This window comes from Myodes glareolus, chromosome 8 (assembly GCF_982192425.1).
Source record: "Myodes glareolus chromosome 8, mMyoGla1.1, whole genome shotgun sequence".
Classification (NCBI taxonomy): domain Eukaryota; kingdom Metazoa; phylum Chordata; class Mammalia; order Rodentia; family Cricetidae; genus Myodes; species Myodes glareolus.
Window position 1 is genome coordinate 23882789 of NC_142033.1, and position 24134 is coordinate 23906922.

The 24134-nt window shown below is 33.6% G+C and overlaps 1 protein-coding gene across 18 annotated transcripts in view; it reads left to right on the forward strand.

Moving 5' to 3' along the window:
* Positions 1-24134, forward strand: part of Epha5 (EPH receptor A5) — a 307513-nt gene that overhangs the window by 254276 nt on the left and 29103 nt on the right. For 6 of the 18 annotated variants that reach the window (XM_048446303.3, XM_048446302.3, XM_085691712.2 and 3 more), the window contains 4 exons: positions 2966-3031; positions 9750-9817; positions 10978-11103; positions 11770-11955. In XM_048446303.3, coding sequence (XP_048302260.2) covers positions 2966-3031; positions 9750-9817; positions 10978-11103; positions 11770-11955 — 446 coding nt within the window. Of the gene's footprint in view, positions 1-2965; positions 3032-9749; positions 9878-10977; positions 11104-11769; positions 11956-24134 lie in introns of all 18 variants that reach the window. The other 12 variants (XM_048446306.3, XM_048446305.3, XM_085691711.2 and 9 more) reach the window with 3 other exon arrangements.

Genomic DNA, 24134 nt, shown 5'->3' on the forward strand with positions numbered 1-24134 from the left:
ATTAATTATATTTACTTTGTCCCAGTGAATTCCCAGTGTATCAAAGTCCTATTTACATATCTTCTCACTCACTCTATTTTGAAAGAAACCTGTGAACTAGTACTTGTTATTATCACTGTTTCATACCCGTTGCCTAGATACAGAGAGTGTAACTTTGTTACCCATCAATCTATTCTTCCATCTTAAAACAAGTCAAATATTTGAAGCAATGATTCCAGGAAACCTGTGTACATGTTTTCTGTATCTTTAATTATTTTATTAGATGTATCTAAAACAAAATAAAATTATAATGATGGCTGAAATGAATTGTGATTTTCAGGAATACAATTTATAGATTATGTTTTAATTATAGTGAACTGCATGGGGGTAGAAAAGATCGAGTAGTAAAGAGAGGTATTTCTTCTAATTCATTACATAATAATACTTATAGTTTTATACCTAAGAGCATTGAATAAAACTTTTCTGCTATTGCTAGGATCACGACATAATTGTTGTTGATGTTGTTATTATTTGAACTCTGATTTTTAATGTTGTCCAATCACATTTGGCTGTTGAAGCATTCTTAAGCATTCTAAGTATGTTTATTAACCTTTTTTATTGAGATAGTTGTAGATTAGGGAGAAATTACGTCGTCATTTGTCCACTAAAATTAACTGAATATCATTGCTTCAGTTAATTGCTATTTAGTTTTATTTGCTGAGTTGTACTGTATATGTAAAATTAGTGCTTATAAACAATCCTTTATTAGCAAATATATGTAAATATTGTAATTGTATTGTTAACAGCAATTATATGATAATATTACTGAATTTAAATTTTGAATGTAAAAGCAAGAGAATGTAGAAATTGTCATCATCCTCAGAAACCAGCACTCTAAAAATTTACAAAGCCAAGACAATATTGTTCACTTTGTAGTAATTAAATCTGTAGTGTGAAGCACTTTGAGTAAAACCTCAGAGACAGATATTACAGTTCAACCTGAAGACCAGAAAAACAAAACCAGTCACTGGTTTTTATCTCAACCTCAGTACAAAATGATGATCCTGCCTCCAGGGAACATCAGAAAGAGACTGACATCTGTCTCCTCCTGTTCTATAATCCTCTCTAGTTCTGAGATTAAGGGCGTGTACCACTACTACCTGGTTTCTATAGCAAGCTAGTGTGGCTACTGGGATTAAAGATGTGTGTCATTGCTGCCTGGTCTATAAAGCTGCCCAGAGTGGCTATTTTACTTTTCTGATCTTCGGGCAAGCCTTATTTATTCAAATAGAAAATAAATATCACTACATAAGTCTCTATAACACTCTATTTTGCACTAGCAAAATAAAATTCAAAAAAAGAGCCACAGTGAAGGTGACAGTTTTCAGTAAAACAATACTTGAGTAGGGCTGATAGACTGGCCTGGGCCCTGAAGCAGTATTCTTATACCTGTAATCTGAGTAGTAACACAAGGCAGTAAAATAGAAGAGATTCTCGTCACTGCACTGGAAGACTGTGTGGCATTCTAGGCAGGAATAGGAAGAGTGGATACACCAACATGTTCTGAGTTTTGGGTATTCCATAAATGAATATTTGCTTTGGAATAACTTAGGCACCCAGCAGCTTAGTTTCCTCATCATTGAGATGGGATGAAGCTATCTCAGAACATTGATGTAAATACAAAGACATTAAAATCTGGCCAAAGAAGGAAGTACTTTAATTTTTTGGTATAACTGTGATTTTATGTAAATATAGTGAGCTCATTATAAAAATATATGGATATTTACATTAAAAAGAATTGTTACAGTATCAGTTTTCTTATCAAGTGATAGCCAAATACTGAGACATTTATCAATGCTTGCTATTAAAGTATCATGATGCTTTGAGAGAGAAAAGAAGGGAAAGAGAGGAGAAAATAAAACATATGAATCTGAATATTCTTGTGGGGAAAATCCATTGGGGTTATTTCATAGGCATTTGGAAATATATTTGAGATTGTCTTTATTTTCCTTTCTAAATTTCATATAAAATACAATAGATACATTTCAAGTAAGACTCAAAGCAGAAAGATTTTAGTCATAAGCTTGGATTGGCTGGTATATGATACCATCACCGAGTTCCATTACAGGTCTCCAGAAAAATACTAAAAAATGCTGTTCATAAAAATAAATGAAAGTGAGTGCATTGAAGCACTAAATCACTTCTTTGCTGCATTCTGCCATAAGTTTACATGGTTTCTACCAATAAAATGCATCATATTAAACAATTTACTTCATATTTTTGGTCATTTTTCTATCACTATTTGGAAAATTAAAAGAAATTTTGAGTGTTGCAATAACCCCAGAAATGCATTCACTCTCTATAATTTATTTTTATATTGATATAATCTGACATTATACAGTTAGGATTGAATTTTCAACATCCAAAAATGGAAATTAAAATTGATGGTCTTCCAAAAGTTATTTTAAGGTTGCCAGCATGACATTTTCAATAGTCTTTGATAAGCAATTTCACTGACAAAATTATTAGTGAATTGAAAGGGAAAGACCTTGTTCTCACTCGAAACTGGAGGCTACCTACAAAAACTGTCAATAAACAGCTACTCATGTCTTCAAAATATAACTTTGAAGAAATTCATAAAAATCATTTAATTTTGCATATCCTTGTTTGCATGTTATAGTAACTGAATACAATCAATTCAAACATATAGTAACCGAATACAATCAATTCAAACATATTGGCTCATTATGTTTCCTACTGAATAACAGTTTTAAGTAAAGTAAAAGTAGCTACTTGGAACAGCTCTTCACTTCTTGTTCTGAGAGATGTCTTAAGTCAACCTTGAAAAAAAATTGATTGTATATGTGTAGGAATTTATGTCTTGGAAAAGTAAAGCAGACAACTGAGGGAAACCCACAGTGTCTTTATGCTGCTCTGAGGGAGTGGGATTGCTTCCTTATCTTGGGCTCTCTTGTTTGCTTTTCAGTTGCTGCGAGTGTGGCTGTGGAAGGGCTTCTTCCCTGTGCGCTGTTGCGCATCCAAGCCTAATATGGTTAGTGTTCCCTCCCGCCTTACTCCTGGGTTATGTCCACCTCTACGTTCTACCTTCAGCATTTCCTTACTCTCTCCATCTCTGTATATCTTACCAGTTAGTAAACCAGCTACACTTTAAAGTTGACAAGTGTAGATGGACCTCATTCCCAAACAGAACCTCCTAAGTAATTATTAAATAATGGATCATTTTAAATCAAATACTGCGAGCAGAGTAGAGGTATCTGTCAAGGTCTGTGCTTCTTCTAAAAGGCTTTCCAGTGGTTCTGATTTGAAGTAGGAATTCCATGGAGTACAGCATCTGTCACATTTAACATGTCACTGTTTTGTTGTTCCATTCAACAAAATCCATATCATGCGTGGAAGTACAATGCTACTTCTGTCCAAGTAAAATCACCTATTCTGTCTCCCAGAACCATGGAATGTCCATAGTGTGACCACAGTCTTCTATCATCATAATTATCATGGATACATGTGACAGTGATGAGAAAATACGATGTAATTAAAATGGAATAGAATTATTTCTTATATTTGAAGTGATATTCCTATTTTGATAACACTGAATAAATATATATTTAAGTCTTAATGTTCAAGTAGGATAACCTTAATTATTTGTAAACAAAACAAAATATAAATATGTAGTCATCTTATACTTTTAATAATTTTAGTTAGGAGAGACAGTAGAACTCTAGTCTTTCATTTGGAGGGACTCCTACAGCATAGTGAACTAGATAGTAAAGTAAGATAGACATTTCTTTTGTGGGTTATAGCCCCAATCTTTGCATTTTTGTATTATTTTTTATTTGTAGTCAAAATTTTCAATAAAAGTCAGTATAAGTGCTTTATGGAGGATTATATTGCAGTTTTATTAAAAATATATTTTTTAATTTTTATTTTATCTATATTGTGTGTGTCTGAATGTGGCTTTGAGAAGGTATGTGCAGGTGGCCATGGAGGCCAGAGGAGGGAATTGGATGCTCCGGAGCTGGAGTTACGGTGGATGTGTGTGACCCAATGAGTTCTGGAAAATCAATAGTTTGTCCAGAAGAGCAGCAAAGGCATTAGCCTCTGAGTCAAGGGTGACATTTTAAATCACTACACTGACAATCAATGTAGTAATTTAACATTATTAAAAATAACTGATTTTTGCTCATTAGTAAAATTCGTGTGTGTGGAAATGGGGCTCACACATTTAAATCTGAATTGATCATGAATTCTTTGATAAATCCTCATCTTAACTCTTGAACACAACTACCTTCTTTCTCATATATTAACGACAAACTTCTTGGAATAGGTGTGTAAGCCTTGTATAAATGTGAAAACAATCCTCCTATATCAGACATTATGAATGTATTGTTATATTAAAATTCTAAGTGAATTAAATTTGAATTCAACAGTGAGAATAGATTAAAAGTAGTCTTTAGATTATTTAAAATATGAATGTTTTCAGTTTTCTATTATAAGTAATAACAGAAAAGTATTTTGGTGAAGTTAACAAAACACATAAATTCTCAGATACGTTTGCAAAGGCCCTTTTGATAAATTATTCATTGTGCCATTCCCATAGTTACCAAGACTAATTTCCCATGTAGAAACATTTCTCCTGAGAGGTAAAAATGAGGTATTTCGATGAATTGTGTTTGCAGTTCGCTTGTCCCTATCTATAGAAATCTTGGTGTCAGAGTTTCCTTGTATTTATGTGAAAATAATATGGATGGGATTCATAATGTTCGGCTAGTAAGACAACCTAAACGTCCAATAAACCATTTACATGCACTCTTTCATACCCTTACCATACACTTATTGAAAAATGTTATCCCATAAAACAAAATGTACCCATCCAGTGTTTAGTAGATATATTGAATTTTTAAGTAAAACTTCTGTTTAAGTTGATAAAACTCTTCATCGTATGTTCCCAACTCTGCCCACTGGAATAGTCCTACTCTGCAGTGCAGACTGACCTGGAAGGAATTATGTACCCCGGGTGACTGGGACTGACTGAGTTCCTCCTGCTTCATAATCTCATGTGCTGAGACTTAATGCATGCATCCAAATGCCTGACTTAATTGGATAGACTCCTAAGTACAAAATTCAAAAAAAAAAATTACTCAAATGATGTGCCTTAACCTTTTTATGATTGCAGCCATAAATTTTTCTAAATTGAATATTATACAAAGGTTAGGGTCAGTATTATGTCAGGAAAAAAGTACTGTGGTGGTACACAGTGGTGTGCTTTAAGAAAGACTACTTTATATTGGTGTGGTGGGCAGACTTTAATTTCAGCACCTGGGAGGAAGTGGTTAGTGGATCTTTGTGATTTGGGGGGCATTTCGTTATCCTAGCAAATTTCAGGACAGAAGGGATTATATAGTGACACCTGACTTTAGAAGACTATGTTTTGCAGTTTCCCTGAGGAAGACATAAATGCTAAGACGTCTGTAAATTGTTGAGTTTTTGAAAGTTTTGACATAAAGTTCAACAAAAGCACATTATAGTTAACTTGCAAAACAATTGTACACATCCTCAATCATTTAAAGAAATCAGAATCCAAAATTATTCCTCCTTACACTACTGTATTCCATGCAACATTTGTCAATTTGAAAAAAATATTCATAATGTATCACTCTAGATTAAGAAAATAGGATACCCTTATTGTGTGAAAGGTGTTGTTGGAGCCAGAATTTGTATTTTTTCTTCGCTATTCCATTCACCAACCCATTTCCTCATTAGCCACAACATAGACATTAATAATTCCTTGTACCAGTGTATTGCTTGGTACTCTGGAGTGCCTTATACTTATAATCCAAATTTATTAATTTATACCTAGAAAAAATATTCTTTAACACCTTCATCCTTACATAGATGAGTGCTTAGTCTCTTCATGGGTTATGGGTTTTCTAAAGTCCAACTAGAGATCTAATGGCTAGAATCAAATTTTCAAAATCACTATACCTATTACCAAGGGTATATAATCTTGACTATTAGAATGAGTAAGGAAAACAATGATTTGATTTCTAAAATTATATAAAGTCTTGACTATATTTATATGTCAAGCACCTCTCTGGGACTTTTAATGAGCACTAATTAATAAATGTGACTACATAATAGCTTTGGTTACAGAAATAGAATATTTTTTTTCTTGAAAGCAAGAGAATACATGATCAGCTAGTTCCTGTCAAAACAAACACTTCATATATTACTAAGGAAATCATTTCGAAGCTTGATAAAATAGTAATATGAAGGAAAATAAAGAGTGTCTTCTCATTTCAAGAAAAAATAACATTTTTGGCACATAGGAAGAACAGTTTATGTGTAGAGTGACATCTTCATTGACTATTTGACTAGTGAAAATTATGCATTTGGAACAGGTAGAAAAGATGCTATTGACTGAACATGCTTCTATGCAAAGTTTTGCTAATGAGGCTGAACTACTACTTGAGTGCCCGCCTCTGCCTGCCGCACTTGACTGGCTCTGTCTTGTTGAAGCTTCTTTTAATGATGCTGTAGGGGTTTCAGAACGTACTTTTATGTGCTTATGTGACATGCAATGTATGTTACAGAGCTCTAGATATACATAGCCTAGAATAACCCCATTTGTATCATCCCCCGACTTTCACTTCCAGTAGTAAAATGTTAACTGTTCCTCACCAATGTGTTCCCGAAATATTTTTCAGATGAGATCTAAAGTTTTATTTTCATTTTAAATATCTGTAAGACTTATTTAATGATAAATATTATTGAAAATGCAGTTTTGGCAGGTTGTTTTTTATGTGTCTACTTTTCAAGTGGGAGTTTCGAGAGTGGAAATGGATGATTGAATGCCAAGTTAAACTATAAAGATTCTTAAGTCTTTTAGGTTTTCTTAGAATTCCTGCCACAGCTTTTTGCCAGGATTACTTAGATAACGCAAACCTCAGGATAAATTGATGTGATTGTGTTTAGAGCACTGTTGATAAGATACAGCAGTAACTGCTTTCCTGAGTCACTTACACTAGAGATGAAAAGAAACACGCAATTCCTTGAAAACTAGGAACAATTAAGTGAAATAGCACATATTACCTGGAATAGACAAAATTCTATTTCAGTACAATTTTGTGTGTTTGTGTCTACACTTTTCTATCTATCTCAATGAGGCGAGGGGATACATGGCTCAAGAGCTCTTGAATAAGAAATATATCAAGTGTTAGTAATAGTATTTAAAATACACCAAATCTCTCAGGTGTATTTTCCTTTTCTAAAAATAATATATTTTAATTATTACTTTAAGTTCTCCAAAAATTATGTCAGGTGTATTATACTATTTAATTTCCAGGTACATAACACAACAATGTTGTACTTTTAAAAAGGTGGTATTAATATGTATTGTGTTTAGCATTTTGTTATATCTGTTTGAATAGCCACTAGGAAACCACAAAACAGACTCTGAATTGTTTTTATATTAAAATATATGAATCATTTTAAATATTCCCATTACAAAACCAAAGTGCAACCCTGGTAAAGCTTTATTTGACATTTTACTTATACATACAATAATCATCAACTAAATTTGTAATGAAATATTTAGTCATTCTGGTTGCATTTTCTTAATGCAGCAATGAATGAAACTTTTGTATTTAATGAATTCAATTTTTGTGGGATATTATGAATAGTAAAATAACTTCCTTTGAGTTTCACGAAAAATAATTTAAATATTTTCATTTTTTTCTGACTGTTTAATGTTATATGGTAAATCATGTATCACATCAACTCAGCATTCATCAACATACTCATCTTCCAAATACCTGTCATCTTGTAGGCACAATCAAACAGTCATCCAGTCGTTCATTTACTCATTCATCTATGTAAATTATGTTGAATGCCAACTCCGAATCAGACACTAGGCCACTGATGAAATTTGTAAATAAATACTAGTTCCTGTCTAGTAAGTAGCTGACAAATCCTGAAGGAAAAATAAACTAAAATGAGTGTATAGCACTATAGTACAAGATTCACATTGTGAGAAGTAGAATTTCCTGGAATTTAAGTTTTGGGGAAAATATATAAATCAAAATTTGAAAAAAGAACAATATTTGGACATTGTTAGAAAGAATATACTTTAAAGAAGACAAGTAAGTTCAAATATATGAAAGCACGCAGAGCTTTCAGTTATTCTGTAGTAGGACAAAAATAAAATATAGCAACGGATGCAAGATATAGTCAATATTTATTATTTTATTAAAGGCTTTGAGTAGTAAGATTATGCAATAAAAGAACATGTTAAGTCATATGCTTTGGAAATAAAATAATCTAGTATGATTTGGAGAGTCAGCAGAAGGTGGTACATGTCTTTATTCCTAACACTCTGAATGAATAAGCAGGAGGATATCTGTGAGTTAGATACCAGTTTGGGCTACAAAGTGAGTCCAGGATAACTTGGTATCCACAGAAAGAACCTGTAAAAAAAATCAAAAATAAAAATAAAAAAATAGTTAATATACTTTAGGAAATAAGCTATAGAATAGATAGACATTGTTCTGAAGGCACAGACTTCCAGATAATAAATACAAAGGCATTATTGATGCAGTGGTTGAGGTTCTGTGGAGACAGGCCTTAGGGTGCATATTGTATAGAACTTGGGATTTAACAATTAAAGAGCATAAAAAATTGCTCAATTTTTTTTTTTAGGAAAATGGTCATACTAGAGAAAGTCACAGAATACAGAATGAAAATTGTTGAAAAATGAAAGTTTATTTGTTAGGTGCTAGAACATCTCAATAAAATCAATATTTGAGAGGTAAGAATAGACTTTTCCAAGAAATTAACTCAAAGCTTTTATAGAAAAGGATGTAAATGATTAAATAGGAAAAAAAGAATAGCAAATATCTTTGCTTGGGATTTTAGAAAATATCCATTCATAAGCATAGAGAAAAGAAAGAGGCATCAAAAAAAAGGATCTTAGTCAATTTAATAATTAAAAACAGTATGTAATCACCAAATTAGAAGTTATCATTTGTGAACTGTAAATGATGTCAGAATGAGATTAGTTTTCAAAACCTTCCAAATTATTGGCTAGTTAAGAAAGACCAGAGACTATGATGTGAGGGATGAAGGTAAGAGGCAAGACAGGTTTCTGATGAATTACAGAGTATTCTGAATATACATGATTGAAAAGAGTTGCTGAAGAAGCTATAGTAAAGGAACAAAGAAGTGGGAAGGAAACAAAAATGAAGAAGCAAGGAAAGAAAGAAAAAAGAGAGAGATAAAGGAAAGAAGAAAAAAGAAAGAAGGAAAGGAAGGAAGGAAGGAAGGAAGGAAGGAAGGAAGGAAGGAAGGAAAGAAGAAAGGAAGGAAAGAAGGAAGGAAAAAACCAAAATGTTTCAGAAGAATATCGAACCAGTGAAAAATGTTAAGCAGTCAAGACTGGAAAAGGCAGTGGCAAATTGGCTAGAAATAACTGAAGAAGAGAAGAGAAGAGGACTAGAGTGTGGTATGGGGAAATAACCTTAAATATAGATTTAGATGGCTTAGACAGTAGAATCTAGAGAACATTATTTGTTGAGCATCTAAAATAGCAGCTACAAAAGTGAGTTCCATTCCAAATTAGTGTTGGTCTAATTTTTATTACTGGTATGGAACTTGGCTCTGGGTTTGAGAAAATTCAATAGCATTCATTGCTCCGTGGGTTATGTAATAGATTCACTATTTTTAGATGTGGCTAACTGTGGCTCACTTTGTTCTAGGCGGTGTGGCTACAGCAAAGCCAAGCAGGATCCAGAAGAGGAAAAGATGCACTTTCATAATGGGCACAGTAAGCAAATTGTGCAAAATAAAAACAGGAGGCTTTATTATCATTCTGATTGCTGCTCAGGTTAGACAATTTGTAATAATTTACCAAATCTATAATGAATAAAACAAACAAGTATTTCTTGCATTTATAACTCCAGGGCTTGAACAAACTCTGGATGGTTTATTCAGTTCAAAACCCAATCTTTCCTTTATTATCACTAAAAGAAAAATGCTTGGCTATCTTAAAAATGCTACTGTAGTTCAAATCAAAATGCCAGGTAAATTTCACATTCCATGAGAAGTGAGTAGAAATCCATTATAAAATCATGCCATCAGGCCTAATGAATGAAGGTTACTCTACCGCTTCCTTTTACGGGACTGCAATGGGAATTTCCTGGTGTGCAAAACCTTTGTGTCATCAGGCTTGCTTGGAATGACCTGAAAAGGGCCACATATTTCAACAAATGCATGAAATCCAGTTTCACTAATAAGCTTAAGGAATAAGTGTGCTTTAATCATGTTATTTAGTGTATACAACATGATTAAATTTGAAAAATGAGTGAAGACAGATATCTTTTGCATTAGTCCCTCTACTGAGATCATATTTAATTTGACGAAAAGCAGGGAGACCACTTCCCACTGCTATGTGTCTATGTTATCCATCTTTAAAGTGCAATCCTGGTATGATTATTGGTAACTTGGACTAAAATAAATATGGATCTCTTGGTATAGACAGAATGAAATGTAGTTCTGTTTTTCTTTTACTTTTTTATTTCAGCACCACATGTTTTATATGTTCTTTAAGGTCAGAATTAATACTCTATTGCAATATCTAAAAATGAGCCTATAGACCAATTCAACAAAGGAGTCACTATTTTTTTTCCCTCTTCAATCATCAAAGTGTTCTCAATATACATCTGAGTCTGTCTGAACAGTATTTTAAAAGATGGTTATGTAGACATGCCAGCATATACACGTTTCTTGTGTAGGGAACCATCCATATTTATAAGTTATAAAAGTAAAATAGCTGTGTACATAACTGTCATAAATCAGAAGAAAGCCTCTTCTTGCAACTCAACTCCTTTTAGAAGTAAGGGAATGCAGTCACACTTGAGTGTTGACAAGTTGCTGCATGAGTAAGCACTTCCCCTCTGCTCCATTAACGTCCATGTATCGTTACAGTTAAACTGCCAGGGGTGAGAACCTACATTGATCCGCACACCTACGAAGACCCCAATCAAGCTGTCCATGAATTTGCCAAGGAGATCGAAGCTTCATGCATCACCATTGAGAGAGTCATCGGAGCAGGTGAGAGGACAGTCCCATTCTGAGCTGTCAGCTTTGCTTATGCTAAGAATGTAATACATCCATGTCCTGATCTCACACAGAAGGTTCTTAACCTCTTGCAACTGACTTTCTCTCAAAGTTTGATGTGACTGATCACCTTTTAATTCGAACTTCCGTGTAGTTCATAAAGGAGCAGATGCCTACCTTCTTAGCAGAGAGACCCAGTGAAGAATTGTTGCCCATGTAGTAGTGTGTATATATATGTACAACGCAGCTGTAATACTGAAAAGTATTTGCTTTGTTCAATTCAACTTGAACATGTCTTTACATAACCCAGCTAATATCTTCCTAGTTCCCTTTGATTTTTTCTCATCAGTAGTAGGTACTGACAGACTATGAGAGAAGTAAAACAAAATGAATTAAGGTCAGGTTTTTTTAAAAAAAAAAATCTTCCTAATTTTGCTATTTGGATTGTACAAGTTAAATGAATGAAGCTAGTAAGGCCTAGAGTGATTTTGGCCATCTACGGAGGATATTTCCCAATATAACATTTACTTTTGTTAATAATACTGTGGAGGCTTGATCTCACCCTTAGTTTATTTTCTTCCATCTGAAACTTAATGCATAATTTTATTAGAATAAGAATTCTAAATGAGTTTACACAGTATTTTTTATCTTTATCACAAGGTGAATTTGGTGAAGTTTGTAGCGGACGTTTGAAACTACCAGGAAAAAGAGAATTACCTGTGGCTATCAAAACTCTTAAAGTAGGATATACTGAGAAGCAGCGCAGAGATTTCCTGGGTGAAGCAAGTATCATGGGACAGTTTGATCATCCGAACATCATCCATCTAGAAGGTGTTGTGACCAAAAGTGAGTACATACAGTGACATGGTGTGTGTGTGTGTGTGTGTGCATGTGTATGTGTGATATACATAATGAGTATCTGTTTAAATTGTCATCGTCTCTACACTAAAAGAACTGAACAAACTGAAATATTAATTTCTCAAATGGTGAAAATTTCCTTATACTTTAGTAGACTTTTATTTAAGATGATCTGTAGAAAACCCATGTTTATTTTATAAGTTTTGTATTCATTTACCATGAATTCACTTCCAGAGAACAAACAAAAATTGTAACCAGTAAAACAGCAAAAATAATAGATAAAATTATTTACTTCTGGATATTTATGTAATTTTTGTTTTAGTTGTGAGCCTGGCCTTTAGCAACAAGTCGTCTCTCAGGTCCTGATTATGTATTTTTTTTTTTAATTTGTTAAGTGCTACTGGTAATTAACTGTTCTCATCAACAGCATCAAAAAATCCATATGGATTAATTAGTTTTTAGTTACAGGAAATCCAGCTTTTATTCAGAAATACCAAGGTTTTGCATGCCATTTAAATATTGTTAACATTTTATGAATGCATTTTTGTACTATGACTTTTGATGAAGGATGCCAAATACTTTACTAAATCATCAGTTGCTCAGTAAAGAATTTAACTGGTCCTCTATTGGTCCAGAAATGATTTTTCTACAAGCTGTTTTGTCATAATTCATTTAGTTTGCAGTTATTACTCAGCATTATCTACTCAATTACCTTTATTTGAGATGGCATTCACATGCATGCACACGTGCTCTCTCTCTCTCTCTCACACACACACACACACACACTCGGAAGTATATAAATATATACAAAACAATTGAATTAATAATCAAATGAACACAGTGGTACAAGTAAAGTGGCTATATACTCATTGAGCATTGACTTGGACAATACCCATTATGAGTTTTATCTGATTTAATTCATAGCATCTTCATAGTTACATTGTGAGGTACTCTCATCCATCTCATTGATGAAGATGATAAAATTTAAATTTTAAAAATGATTTAAATTTCTTAATAGAAATGGACCTGTGCCCAATGAGCAACGAGATAGATTTTCAAAAATTCGCACTGCTCCAGTGAGATAATTATTCCCATTTAATAAATCCATAAATATTAAATGGAATTTTTAGAGACTGTCTAAAGTTATATATCCCATACTGTACTTTTAGAAAGCTTTAAAAACTCCCAACCTCCAGCTTTCTGTAGGATTTTCATGGCCTGGTTCAGCTGGCCTTGCCCTATCAGTGCACAGGCAGCATTGTAACAGAGCTCATGTGTGCCTTCTTGGAGACCCAAGTACTCCTGTCACAGAGAAAAATGTCAGTCAAAGCATAACTATGAAAATTCTTTCATAATTTATATGAAAAGAAGGATATATACTTTATATTCTGCACTGACTATAGAGCTTCTGAAATATACACCTCACCTTTATTGCCTTTATAACTCCTTCAAACTCCTAGTCAAATTCCACAAATTATATCACACAATAACTCCTCAAGTTGCCCCAGAGTCATCTTCTGGCTTTTCCAGAGCTATGAAGATGTTTGCAACAATCTAGAAACTTCTCTTATTTGGTCCAAAACTCTTACTGAAATATTCTAGTTAACTCTCATATTGGCATACAGTTTCCAGTTCCCTAGCCAAACAGTGAGTTGTCCTAAGAAAGGACAGTTAATGCACTGAGTATTTAAGTAAAGCCATTTTATCTAAATCTATGTCAATATACAGCTACTTTTTTTTTAATACCTTGAGCCTTACTGGCATAAAGAAATGGGGATGCTATCTACCTTAAAGGACAGTCCTAGAGATTAAGTTATGATGTTATTTTATGTATGTTGTTGAGTAAGTGTGCCATCAAAAGTTATACTAGTGAGTAAGCACATAATTTTATGTATTAAATGTGTTTCAGAGTAGTAAGCAATGTCCAATTTTTGAAGATATATTCATTTATATTTTCGTAAACTTTATTTATTATAGATCATCTTTATGCAACTGTGTTCTGAGGAACTTAACTGAGACAACTTCCTATAATAACACAGAAAAATTTCTCACATATTTTTATGTGCTTGGAATCTTTATTATTAGGCGCTAATGCCAAAGTAAACTCATGATCAAATGCAGATTATGTGAGCGCAACTCTGAAAAATGGCGTTGCAGTGGAAAAGATAGTTTTCAATTTTCATTCTCTTAATGAAATATTCTGCTTGATGTTACTACCCAAAGGAATGCTACATATAAGGAAAGCAAGTGTAAAAGCTGAAAATATGTCTTTGGTTTCAACTTTGTGATCTGTGTGAGTTGAAAGTGTATTTCCCTTCTCTAAATGCAGCCCTTGATGTTCAACTTCGGAAGTCTTCAACTTGTTTTCAATTTACCATGTTGCGACTCACTTTATTTGTGTCCTTAATTTCATGCTCTCTGATCTGATGCTAATTTATTCAGCAATTATTCTCAACCTGCAGCACACAGATAATGAGACATAAGTGCAACTAACTCTTGCGATTTTTCTGATTGAAGCTGAAGTGGAGAGCCTGGAGTAGCACCCTATGGATGCTTCTCTTTATTCTGTTACTGCAGGTGATAAAATATTGAGGGCCCATTTAGATTCCATCTGTGATTATTTATGAAATTCTGTATAAGTGTGTATATAATATGTATGTATGTATGTATGTATATAAAACACATTTGTGTGTACATATATAATACACATACATATTCATGTGCGCACACACACACACTTGTGTGTGTGTGTGTGTGTGTGTGGTAGAGAAGTCTCATGACTTTAGAAACTCCCAACACAAGACATTTTGCATATGTGTGTGTGTGTGTGTGTGTGTGTGTGTGTGTGTGTGTGTAGTGACAACTCTTACTATTTAATGAGATCCCAGAAAAAATAAATAAAATGAAGACAGAAGTTATGGGGTTTTTTGTTTTTGTTTTTGTTTTTGTTTTTTTTTTTTACTATTAGAACACTTAGCTCTTTCAAGTGTGTGCATATTCATGAGAGAGGACTGTGCATGCATGAATGTGAGGCCAGGTCAATTTCAGGTGTTGTTCCCCAGGAGCCGCTTACTTCTCTTTTCCTTTCTTGGTTTTCATTTGGACAGACTGTCTCACGGACTGGTAACACACCATCTATGCTAGGCAGGGTCTTCAGTGAGCTCCTGGGATCCTTCTAAGTTCTCCTCTGCATTCCTACAGTTACAAATGCAAACCGTAATGCTTGTTTTTTAACATGTATTTTGGAAGTCAAATCCAAGTTCTAGTGAGACCATGAGAAGCAATATAAACTTTAATTACTGAGCCGTCTCATCACCCCACTTGCTTAGTTAACTTGATTTCCATGGGTTGAGAAAATGACTTAGTCAAAAAATTCCTCACCAGGCAAGAATGAGGACATGCGTTCAGGCTCTAACAGTTGTGTAAATGTTCTAGTATAATGATGTCAGTTTGTAATTCCAATGCTGGATATGTAGAAACAAGTAGATCTCTAGGACTCAATGACCAGGTAGTCTAGTGAGAGGCTCTATCTTAAAAAAATAAAAAACCGGTTCTGTTTCTCAACTTAAGATACTCCACCTGAGACTGACCTGTGACCTTCAGGAACAGAGCTACATGTGCGTTTCTTCATTCTCACGAACATGTCACGTGCAAAATGTTTTTTCCTACCAGTGGATAAAACCTAGTGAAAGGAATAGACATTTTTACTGAGCAACAATTTTTGTAGTTTGATTTGTTAACTAAAATAATATAAAAATAAAATTACTTCTATTATGAAATTGACAGTAGTCTCACTTTCCTTACACATATTCAGATTAATTGACAATTTATCACTAATGTATTCTAAAATTTTGATGGAATATAAACATTTATTGCTATTTCTCAATTGTATTTTTTCTTAGAAGAACATTCTTTATAAATAGTACAATGTATTTAATGATTTTTTGAATTTCAAATAATATGTCTTGATCGCTTGCATTCCTCACTGTTCCCTACTCCTCCCCATCTGTCCATGTCTCCCTACACTCTGTGTACTGTTTATTTATCCTTTTCTCTCTTCCTTGGAAGAGCCAATCTCACTGCATGTATCTAGGGTCCTTTGGCTCTAAAAAGGAGGTCATACACCCTCTTCCATGATGTTCCCCAAACCTTAAGTGTAAGCATTGAGTTGCGAATGTATGACTCGAGTCTGTGTTGTCACAACCAGCTCTGTTGACCTCTGCATTTCAATGTATTCCAAATTCTTTAGCAATATCTTTGCTGTAAAAGGAAGCTTCATTGATGAAGGATGACAGTTACACTTAACCTACATATAAGAATAAATGTCTAGAATATAATTAGAAATTATAGTGTTTTAAGAAAGCAGTGATAGCTGGGAGGTTGTGGCACACTTCTTTAATCCAGGCATTCAGGAAGCAGAGGCAGGAGGATATCTGTGAGTTCAAGACCAGCCTGGTCTACAAGAGCTAGTTCCAGAATAGGCCCCAAAGCTACAGAGAAACCTTGTGTTGAAAACTGAAAAAAAAACAAAAAACAAACAAATAAACAAAAAACAAAGAACCAACCAAAAACAACAACAACAAAAAAGAAAGTGGTGATAGTAATTTCTCCTCAGGGATCTTTGGCCTCACTAGGGTAGCTGGCTAAATTTATATTTCCAGCAAGATTTATTTCTTATGAGTGGGTGTTAATCCCAATTGTATGGCTGTTGATTACTCCTTAGGAAACAATGCCACTGTTGCACATTTTGGAATAGCTTGCCTTGCTGGCCATTGCTGCCAACTGTAGACATTAGAGCAGGATAGGACTTTTAGTGTTCTTTTCTTTGGCATCTTGTATAACTCCTTTAAAATATGGTTAGAGATAATCCTAAGGGAAGAGATTTCCAAATCAAATCCAAGATGATTCCTTCAAGTCCCATGTTTGAGCAATGTGATATCTTCAGCAGTTGGATCTTAGATTATTCCTTTTTGTTTCTATTTTAATTAGTATGATTCCGACAGCCTTCAAGCTGTTTTTTCCATCTTTGGAAGTTTCACAGTAAATTCTGTTGCCCTTAGACTTTTACCAAAGAGTGCTTTCCCGTTTTGTTTCCGTATCAACAAGCAAAGAGCTTAATTACAATGCGTACCAAACTTGATGAAATTCTGCTGTATTTCTCTGCTCCCTTGCTTTCTCTGCAGAAACTCCATGTAATTATTTTGCTCCTTCATGTTACTTTATTCAGTCACAGAATGTACTACGTTACTTTCTTTCGCCTTCGGATCACAGTCGTTTTCCTTCACTAGTCCTTCAAACCTGAGTGTCTGCATGACCAGAGCTTGACACCCCATGAGGGAGCGCGGTTGAGTGAAGGGAACCTGTAACTCCGGGTTAGAATGCCAGCTTAAGAGGGGAAACTGCAAATGAAAGAGGCTCTTACTTTCCTCATTTGCATGTTCCCAATCAGAGCCCAACCTACAGAGTTTTCCCACATTTATGAAAAGAATAATTCTCCGCCAGAGACAGTGCTACACACGGCAGCAGCATCTCTTGGCACTTTGTCTCAGAGTACATCGCAGTGCATTGATATTTGCACCTGGTTTTTCTCCTTTCCTACACAGTGAGCTACTTCAAAGTGACACACTCTTTGCCACTTGTATATATCACACAATAAATATGCGTAGGAAATTTTGTGAAACCTAAACCATTAAAATGCATAAGGGGTAAAGCTCGTTTTGAAAGTGTTTAAGCTTAAGTTTGGCTCTCCCTATGTATTTGTTATAAACGATAAAATTAGGATTTAAGCTATACAGTCAGTTTGTAATTAGGGACTGATAAGACTAAAGGCAATAGATATCATTCAAAATTCACTCCACTATTTTTATACCCAAAGAGTGAAGAACTAAAATATTGACAAGGTGATGTAGCCATTGAGATGCCTTTGCGTGGTCACAAAGCCTCAAAACTGAAAGCATGCTGTAGTTTAACTTCCTGTAATATAGAAGTCTGCAAACTACACATTCTATTTGGCCTACAAAAAAATAAAATATGTTACTTAAGAAATCACGCCATTATTCAGTCTTTGCATGAATCAATAAATTCAATTTAAGTAAAAATATACAACTAATCAAATCGGTATATTTCACATTGTGATTTTTTTGTTTTTGTTTTTGTTTTTTGTTTTGTTTTTTGGTTTTTTTTTTTTTGTCTGGGACCTGAGAGATAGGTCAGTTTGTAAGAGACAAGCTAGGCACCCAGCATGAGAAGATGAATTCAGTTTCCAGTGCCCATTTAAAAAGCCCAGGCACTGAGGGGGAACAGACTAACAGATGCCCTGCACTCACTGGCCAGCCTGGCCTTCCTTACAGTTGGTTTGGTGCTTGCTTTCTTGGCTAGCATACCTGCAGTCATGGAAAAATTACATAGAGAATATTGATTAAAATACTAATAGATATTATTTCTTAAGGAATGTAAGTTCCATCCATGTAGAAAAAAATAATTTGTAGCAATAGCTAATAACTAAAGCACAAATCATTGTTAGAAATAAAGGACTATGTTTCACAAAAATTTTGTTATTCAACAATATTGCTAGATTTGATTATTTAGATTCTGTACCCTAATAAAAGTAATGATGATAATTAGAATGAATTTCACTCTATAATTTATTGACACCCAACTTTACAAACATGAAGACAAAGAAGTCATTTTATTTGGACTTGAGAATGACCATTTTGAGAATATTCGTGTTAATTAAACACCTAAATGTGATTTATTAGGAAGCTTTCAATTTATACCTATATTAATATTATCATTTTGCCTCAGATGAAGTACATTAGTTTTGTTTATTTAATATTTGCCCCAATTGAAATTACAAAACTTTACAAGTAATTTTTCATAATCTCTTAGCCAGCAAGTAAAGACACCACATAATTAAAATGTACACATATCTTTCTAACTAGCTTCTCTGTAGCTTTGTTTTATTGTTCTGTTTGTTCCGTCTCTCAGTAATGATTATCTCTTTTCATTATAGTCAAATGATCTTACTTTTTATCGGCATTGATCATTAATACTTTAGTGGTTCTACATGTGTTATCCTTGGTTTAACCTTAAGTTCAAACTAAAATCACTTTCAAACTATAAAGAATCAGTATAAAGAATGGAATACAACCCAAATACTGTGGAACAATAAAATGAAACTATAGATATACAGCCATAGACAGAGGCTTATAGTTAGTCCTTTAGCACTCATAAAGTGTTTCTAAAAAAGCCTCTCTGACCTTTGTTTTCTGTTGAAATATGATGCTCCTAATGAAAGACTCCCTGGTAGCCTGAAGCTGTGTCGTGTGTTTATGAACGAACTAATGGCTTCATATGAGCAGAGTGTATAAACACAAGGAACGTAAGTCCAGATTTAACTGCAGCATGTTGCCTTGTTTGATGTTTCTCAGAACTGAACTTGCCTCCTGGTTATTGTTCAACTGCAGGATCTTTTTTCATTGCCTTCACTGAGGACACATATTTTCCATTTCTAACAAGAGTACAGGCTGTGCCTTGGCTACTTATCACGGTCCACACTGTGAGAAGTAAGAGCTACAGTCATATTTCCCAGAGTTTACTTCAAATGACACTGGCACATGGATAATAAGATTTCAAGATGAGAAAAACAGTATTCTGCCTTTCTTTAAGACATGTAGTAGATTTTTGCTCAAACACAGATACCAAAGAATCCAGACCTGTTGACTTTGACCTGGAATTTCAGGATTCAGAAAACTGAGACAAGTTCAATCATAAATTTGAGGCCACTCTACTAGGCACCAAGTTCTACTAAAGCTAGACCGCTGTATGAGATCCAATTCTGTTGTCAAAAAAGAGGAAAACAAAATTAAACATCAAAATCAACACTATAAAGGAAAGAATTCATTTTGTTTTATAAGTAAAATATTATTATAAGATCCATTCTCAAATAAAAGACTTAAAGACTGTAATAAATTATAACTAGCACAATAAGTATAAAGGATGTATTTAACTTCCAGAAATAATTTTTGCATAATTGAAAACTTACCCTGATTGAGTAGCAAATACACTTCCTTCTTTCCCTAGTCCTTCATCAAAGCAAACTCAATTACAACTCTTATACTTTTGCTTCTTAAGCTAAAGAATTCTAGATACTTCTTACATGTGAAATGCTTGCTTATATCACAATATATTGCCTGAAGTGTGTAGGGGCAGGGAGGCAGACAGAACAAACAAAAGTAGACACAGAGAAAAACATAAAAGGAGAACAACGAGAGAAGTTGAATTCTATAAGACAGTCAATAATTACATGGCTTGTATCTTGTTCACATTAGTACATGAAAATTTGAACATACATTATTATATAACATGAAATGTGGGCTGGTAATACATATCTTGAAATTATGAAATCATAGTTTAAAAAGAAACAAAACCCTTCTCATATCTCCATTGTTCCTTCCTAAATGACTTTCTCTTGTCAAACTTAGTAAGAATCTTTCTGAGCCTTACTTGTACTGAGAAAAACCAACTCTCATATCATGATTATAGAACTTTAGTAACAATTAATAATATAGTTTCTTGCATAGATAGACATTTAATAAGTCAAGATAAAGGAACTAGCTTATGAGCATCAATAAAAAGCAAATTCCACAAATAATGCACCGTACTTTCATAGATTGCCTGGCGTAGGTCCTCAGGAAATAACACAAAGCTGTGTAGAGTGTCCTCTGTGATTAAAGTCCTGTCTTGACATGCTTTATGAGCTCTTTTTAGATGGATTTTTGATAATATGCTTTCAAAATTATTGGCAGATCTACACTTTTTCTGTACTGCCAGCTGGATAATGAAAAATGATTTATACACTTTTATTGAATTTACAATGGTTAGAGTAAGCCACAGTAATTATTGCCATGTCATTTCTGCTGGATAGTTGTAACTGAGAAAAAACATAAGCCAAACTAAATGTAATTAGCATTAAAATGACTCAAGCATAAAAAATAATCACATGGATCTTGAAGTGTCTTATTCTTATAAACAAAAGAATCTTGTAGTTGTTTGCAAACATCCATTTTAATAGCCTTTTCATCATCATTGGAAATTAGAAATGCATTTTAGGTCCTTATCATACCTCTCCAATTACATTTTTGTTTTTGACATTCCAACTTACACTATCACACATAATTAATCTGACTTTTACAATTTGATAATAGCGTTTGAAAAAATCACATAGACAAGACACCTGTCTGCTTTGGAAAGATTCACCTTCCTTTTCTAAATGTTTATTTTTCATTAAGTTAGTCACTTTTCTGGTGAGAGTTCTTTTTACAGTGGAAATTCTATCTTCTAATTTTTGTGAACTGGGAATAAAATTTAAGATACAAATTTGCCCAAAATGAGATACTTTTTGTAAAATGTCTGTCTGTCCCATTCCTACCCTCTAGAACTTGGCTTAACATTTGTCTTGATAGACATCTAGACTGACTCTCTTTCCTAGTCGTTATGAATAATACAGCAATAAACACATGTGAAAGTGTTTCTTTAGTATGACTTAGGGTCCTTCAAAACAGGTAGTAGATCTGGGTTGTTTAGTTGTTCAATTATTATTTTCCTGAGAAAATACCATTCTGATTCCCACAATGGTTTAATAAATTTACATTTCTACCAGCTGTGTGCATAGTTTTCTCCTTTCCCACATCATGGCCAGGATCAATTGTTGTTTCTTTAATATTGACTCTTATGACTTGGAAATCCAATTGTAAAGCAATATCCTTTATTATTTGTTGTAATCTTAATTTAAACATATAAACAACGCTTTGTCCATATCTGAACTTGATAAGTTCTTTTTAACAAGTTTCTTGGGCATATCATGAACCTACTCTTGAATGTTAGTCACTTCTCATTATACCTTCTGCAAGAATTTCAAATCAAGTTTTAATAAAAAAAGAATATTAAACTTTAAGAGGATGAAGAATATTCTCCTGCCTTTGTAATACTCTGTAACACTCAATTTAAAGAAGATTGCTACTAATGTACTTCATGAGAGCATAATCATCTGAGTGAGAAATTAAACTGTACTGTCTTATGATTCTAAATAGTAGTTTTAAATGATCTTAAATGAAAAAATTCTTTTCTGTCTATATTATTTTTTCATATGTGTTTGTCAGATTTTTCTATAGCTAAGTTTGCACTTTTATATAGCGTGTTGTAGTTAAATATGCAAGCTCTAATTCAGTGCCCTGAACTCATCAATTCTTAACTAAAAAACTCATCTTGAGAGTTAAGTTAATGACAATGCTCTTAATAGTTGTATGAAACTCACTTCTGTGATTAACATAATATATATAAAATATAAATAATTGATATAAAAGCTAGTCATTTTATTGTTAGAGTTCTTTTTCTTAACTCAAAATAGTTTAAATCAATGCTTAATTTTACCCAACATACGTTTCATTGTACAGCAAATTGGCATGTATTTTTAAAATGAAATTTTTATGGAATTTTAAAAGTGATAGAAATGTTTTAGTTTTAGTCTCATCAAACAAAAAGATTTTTGCTATTTTTTTTAATTCTCATTGTTGTATAGGCTTGGCATATTATGTGAGAAATGCCACAAATTTGTGAGGATACAATAGGTTTATTATGTGAGATTCCTTGCACCTAACAAGAACACTAATTCAGAAATAGTTTATTAAATTTATAAAATAATGTTAATCAACTCATGAAGCAACCTTCTAAGAGGTTATAACTACACAAACTTCTTGGACGATATGGGCTTGATAGAAACTCAAAATTCTGTGAGATAAATTCTATGATTAACCTCATTGGAACAGGTTAAAATCAGGTGTCGAAGATGATTGCCTTGTCCAAGCTTATGTCATAGTGATATTAGTCAAATCTCTCCAATTTTCAAATAAAATCTGTAGCATGTTTACACAAAATTAATTCATGTGATATTAATCAAGCCTTTCCAATTTTCAGATAACTTTTGTAGCATGTTTATATGTGATTTTTGTCCCCTAAGTAGTCCTACGATGCATAAGCTGCAAGCCCTGGATAGTGGTAGCATAATTCCCTTTAAATCACAGGTCTAAAAATCAGAAAAGAAGCTAGAGTATCTATCCCAGGTAGCTGAGCATTAACTAGAGGATCTGGTAGCATCAGATCTGGAGCTCCCATCCCCAAAGCAGCATGCATGCCAGTCTACGCCCTTATTGGAAAGGACATTTCTCATAATGTGTCTCTTTTGTTGGCAACAGCACACTCTGACAGAGATGCCCTGATTATAATCATGCACATATCTTGAAGTACTCCGAATGACAAACCCGAAGTAGTACTTTTCCAAATAGGAATTCCTTAATCTAGTGTAGTTGAGACCTGAATTTAAGTATTCTAGTAATAACAAAAGGTATCAGTCTAACAGCTTGTCCTCAGAGTCAGAGTGGAGAAATTCCCATCCACACTTATAAAGCAGGCATGAAGAAGGGGAATCCCTTCCACCAGAAGTGTTCATTTCTAAAATAACCTTCACATTCCCGAGATAATTAGAATAGACTATGGGGAAGGTAGTTTGATAGATAAACGTGAAAGAAAAAATAAAGAAAGGATGTCTTAGAAAACAATATGTAAAAGTCAAAAAAGGAGTATATATCGAAACTATAATAAATAGAGCAATTAGCAAGATCAGCATTTTCAGAATTTTCAGATAGACAAGGATAGACAAGTGTATTCTAGTTTATTTGATAGATGTTATTGCTATATTTTATAATTAATTGTACTGCAGTAGAATTAACACTCAACTCTTATAAGAAATAATGTCTTGGGGCTTCAGAGATGGCTCAGTGAATATGACTACATGATGTACAAGAATAAGTAGCAGAGTTCAATTTCCCAACATCCAAGTGAAAAGTGGGGTATGACTAGAAAGGCTTGCAGTGTTGGGGGAGCAGGACAGGCAGACCTCAGAGCCTCCTGACCATTCATCTTGACAATGCACGTCAAGCTTCAAGTTCACTCAAAGACTCTTAGGTAGGTTAGTTTTTCACAACCTAACACTAAGATGAGTCACCTGGGAGCAAGAAATTCAAACTGAAGGAAAATCTTAATGAGACTTGGCTGATAGGCATATCTGTATGTCTTTTTTTCCTTGTTGACAAACGTTAGGAGAGCAAACA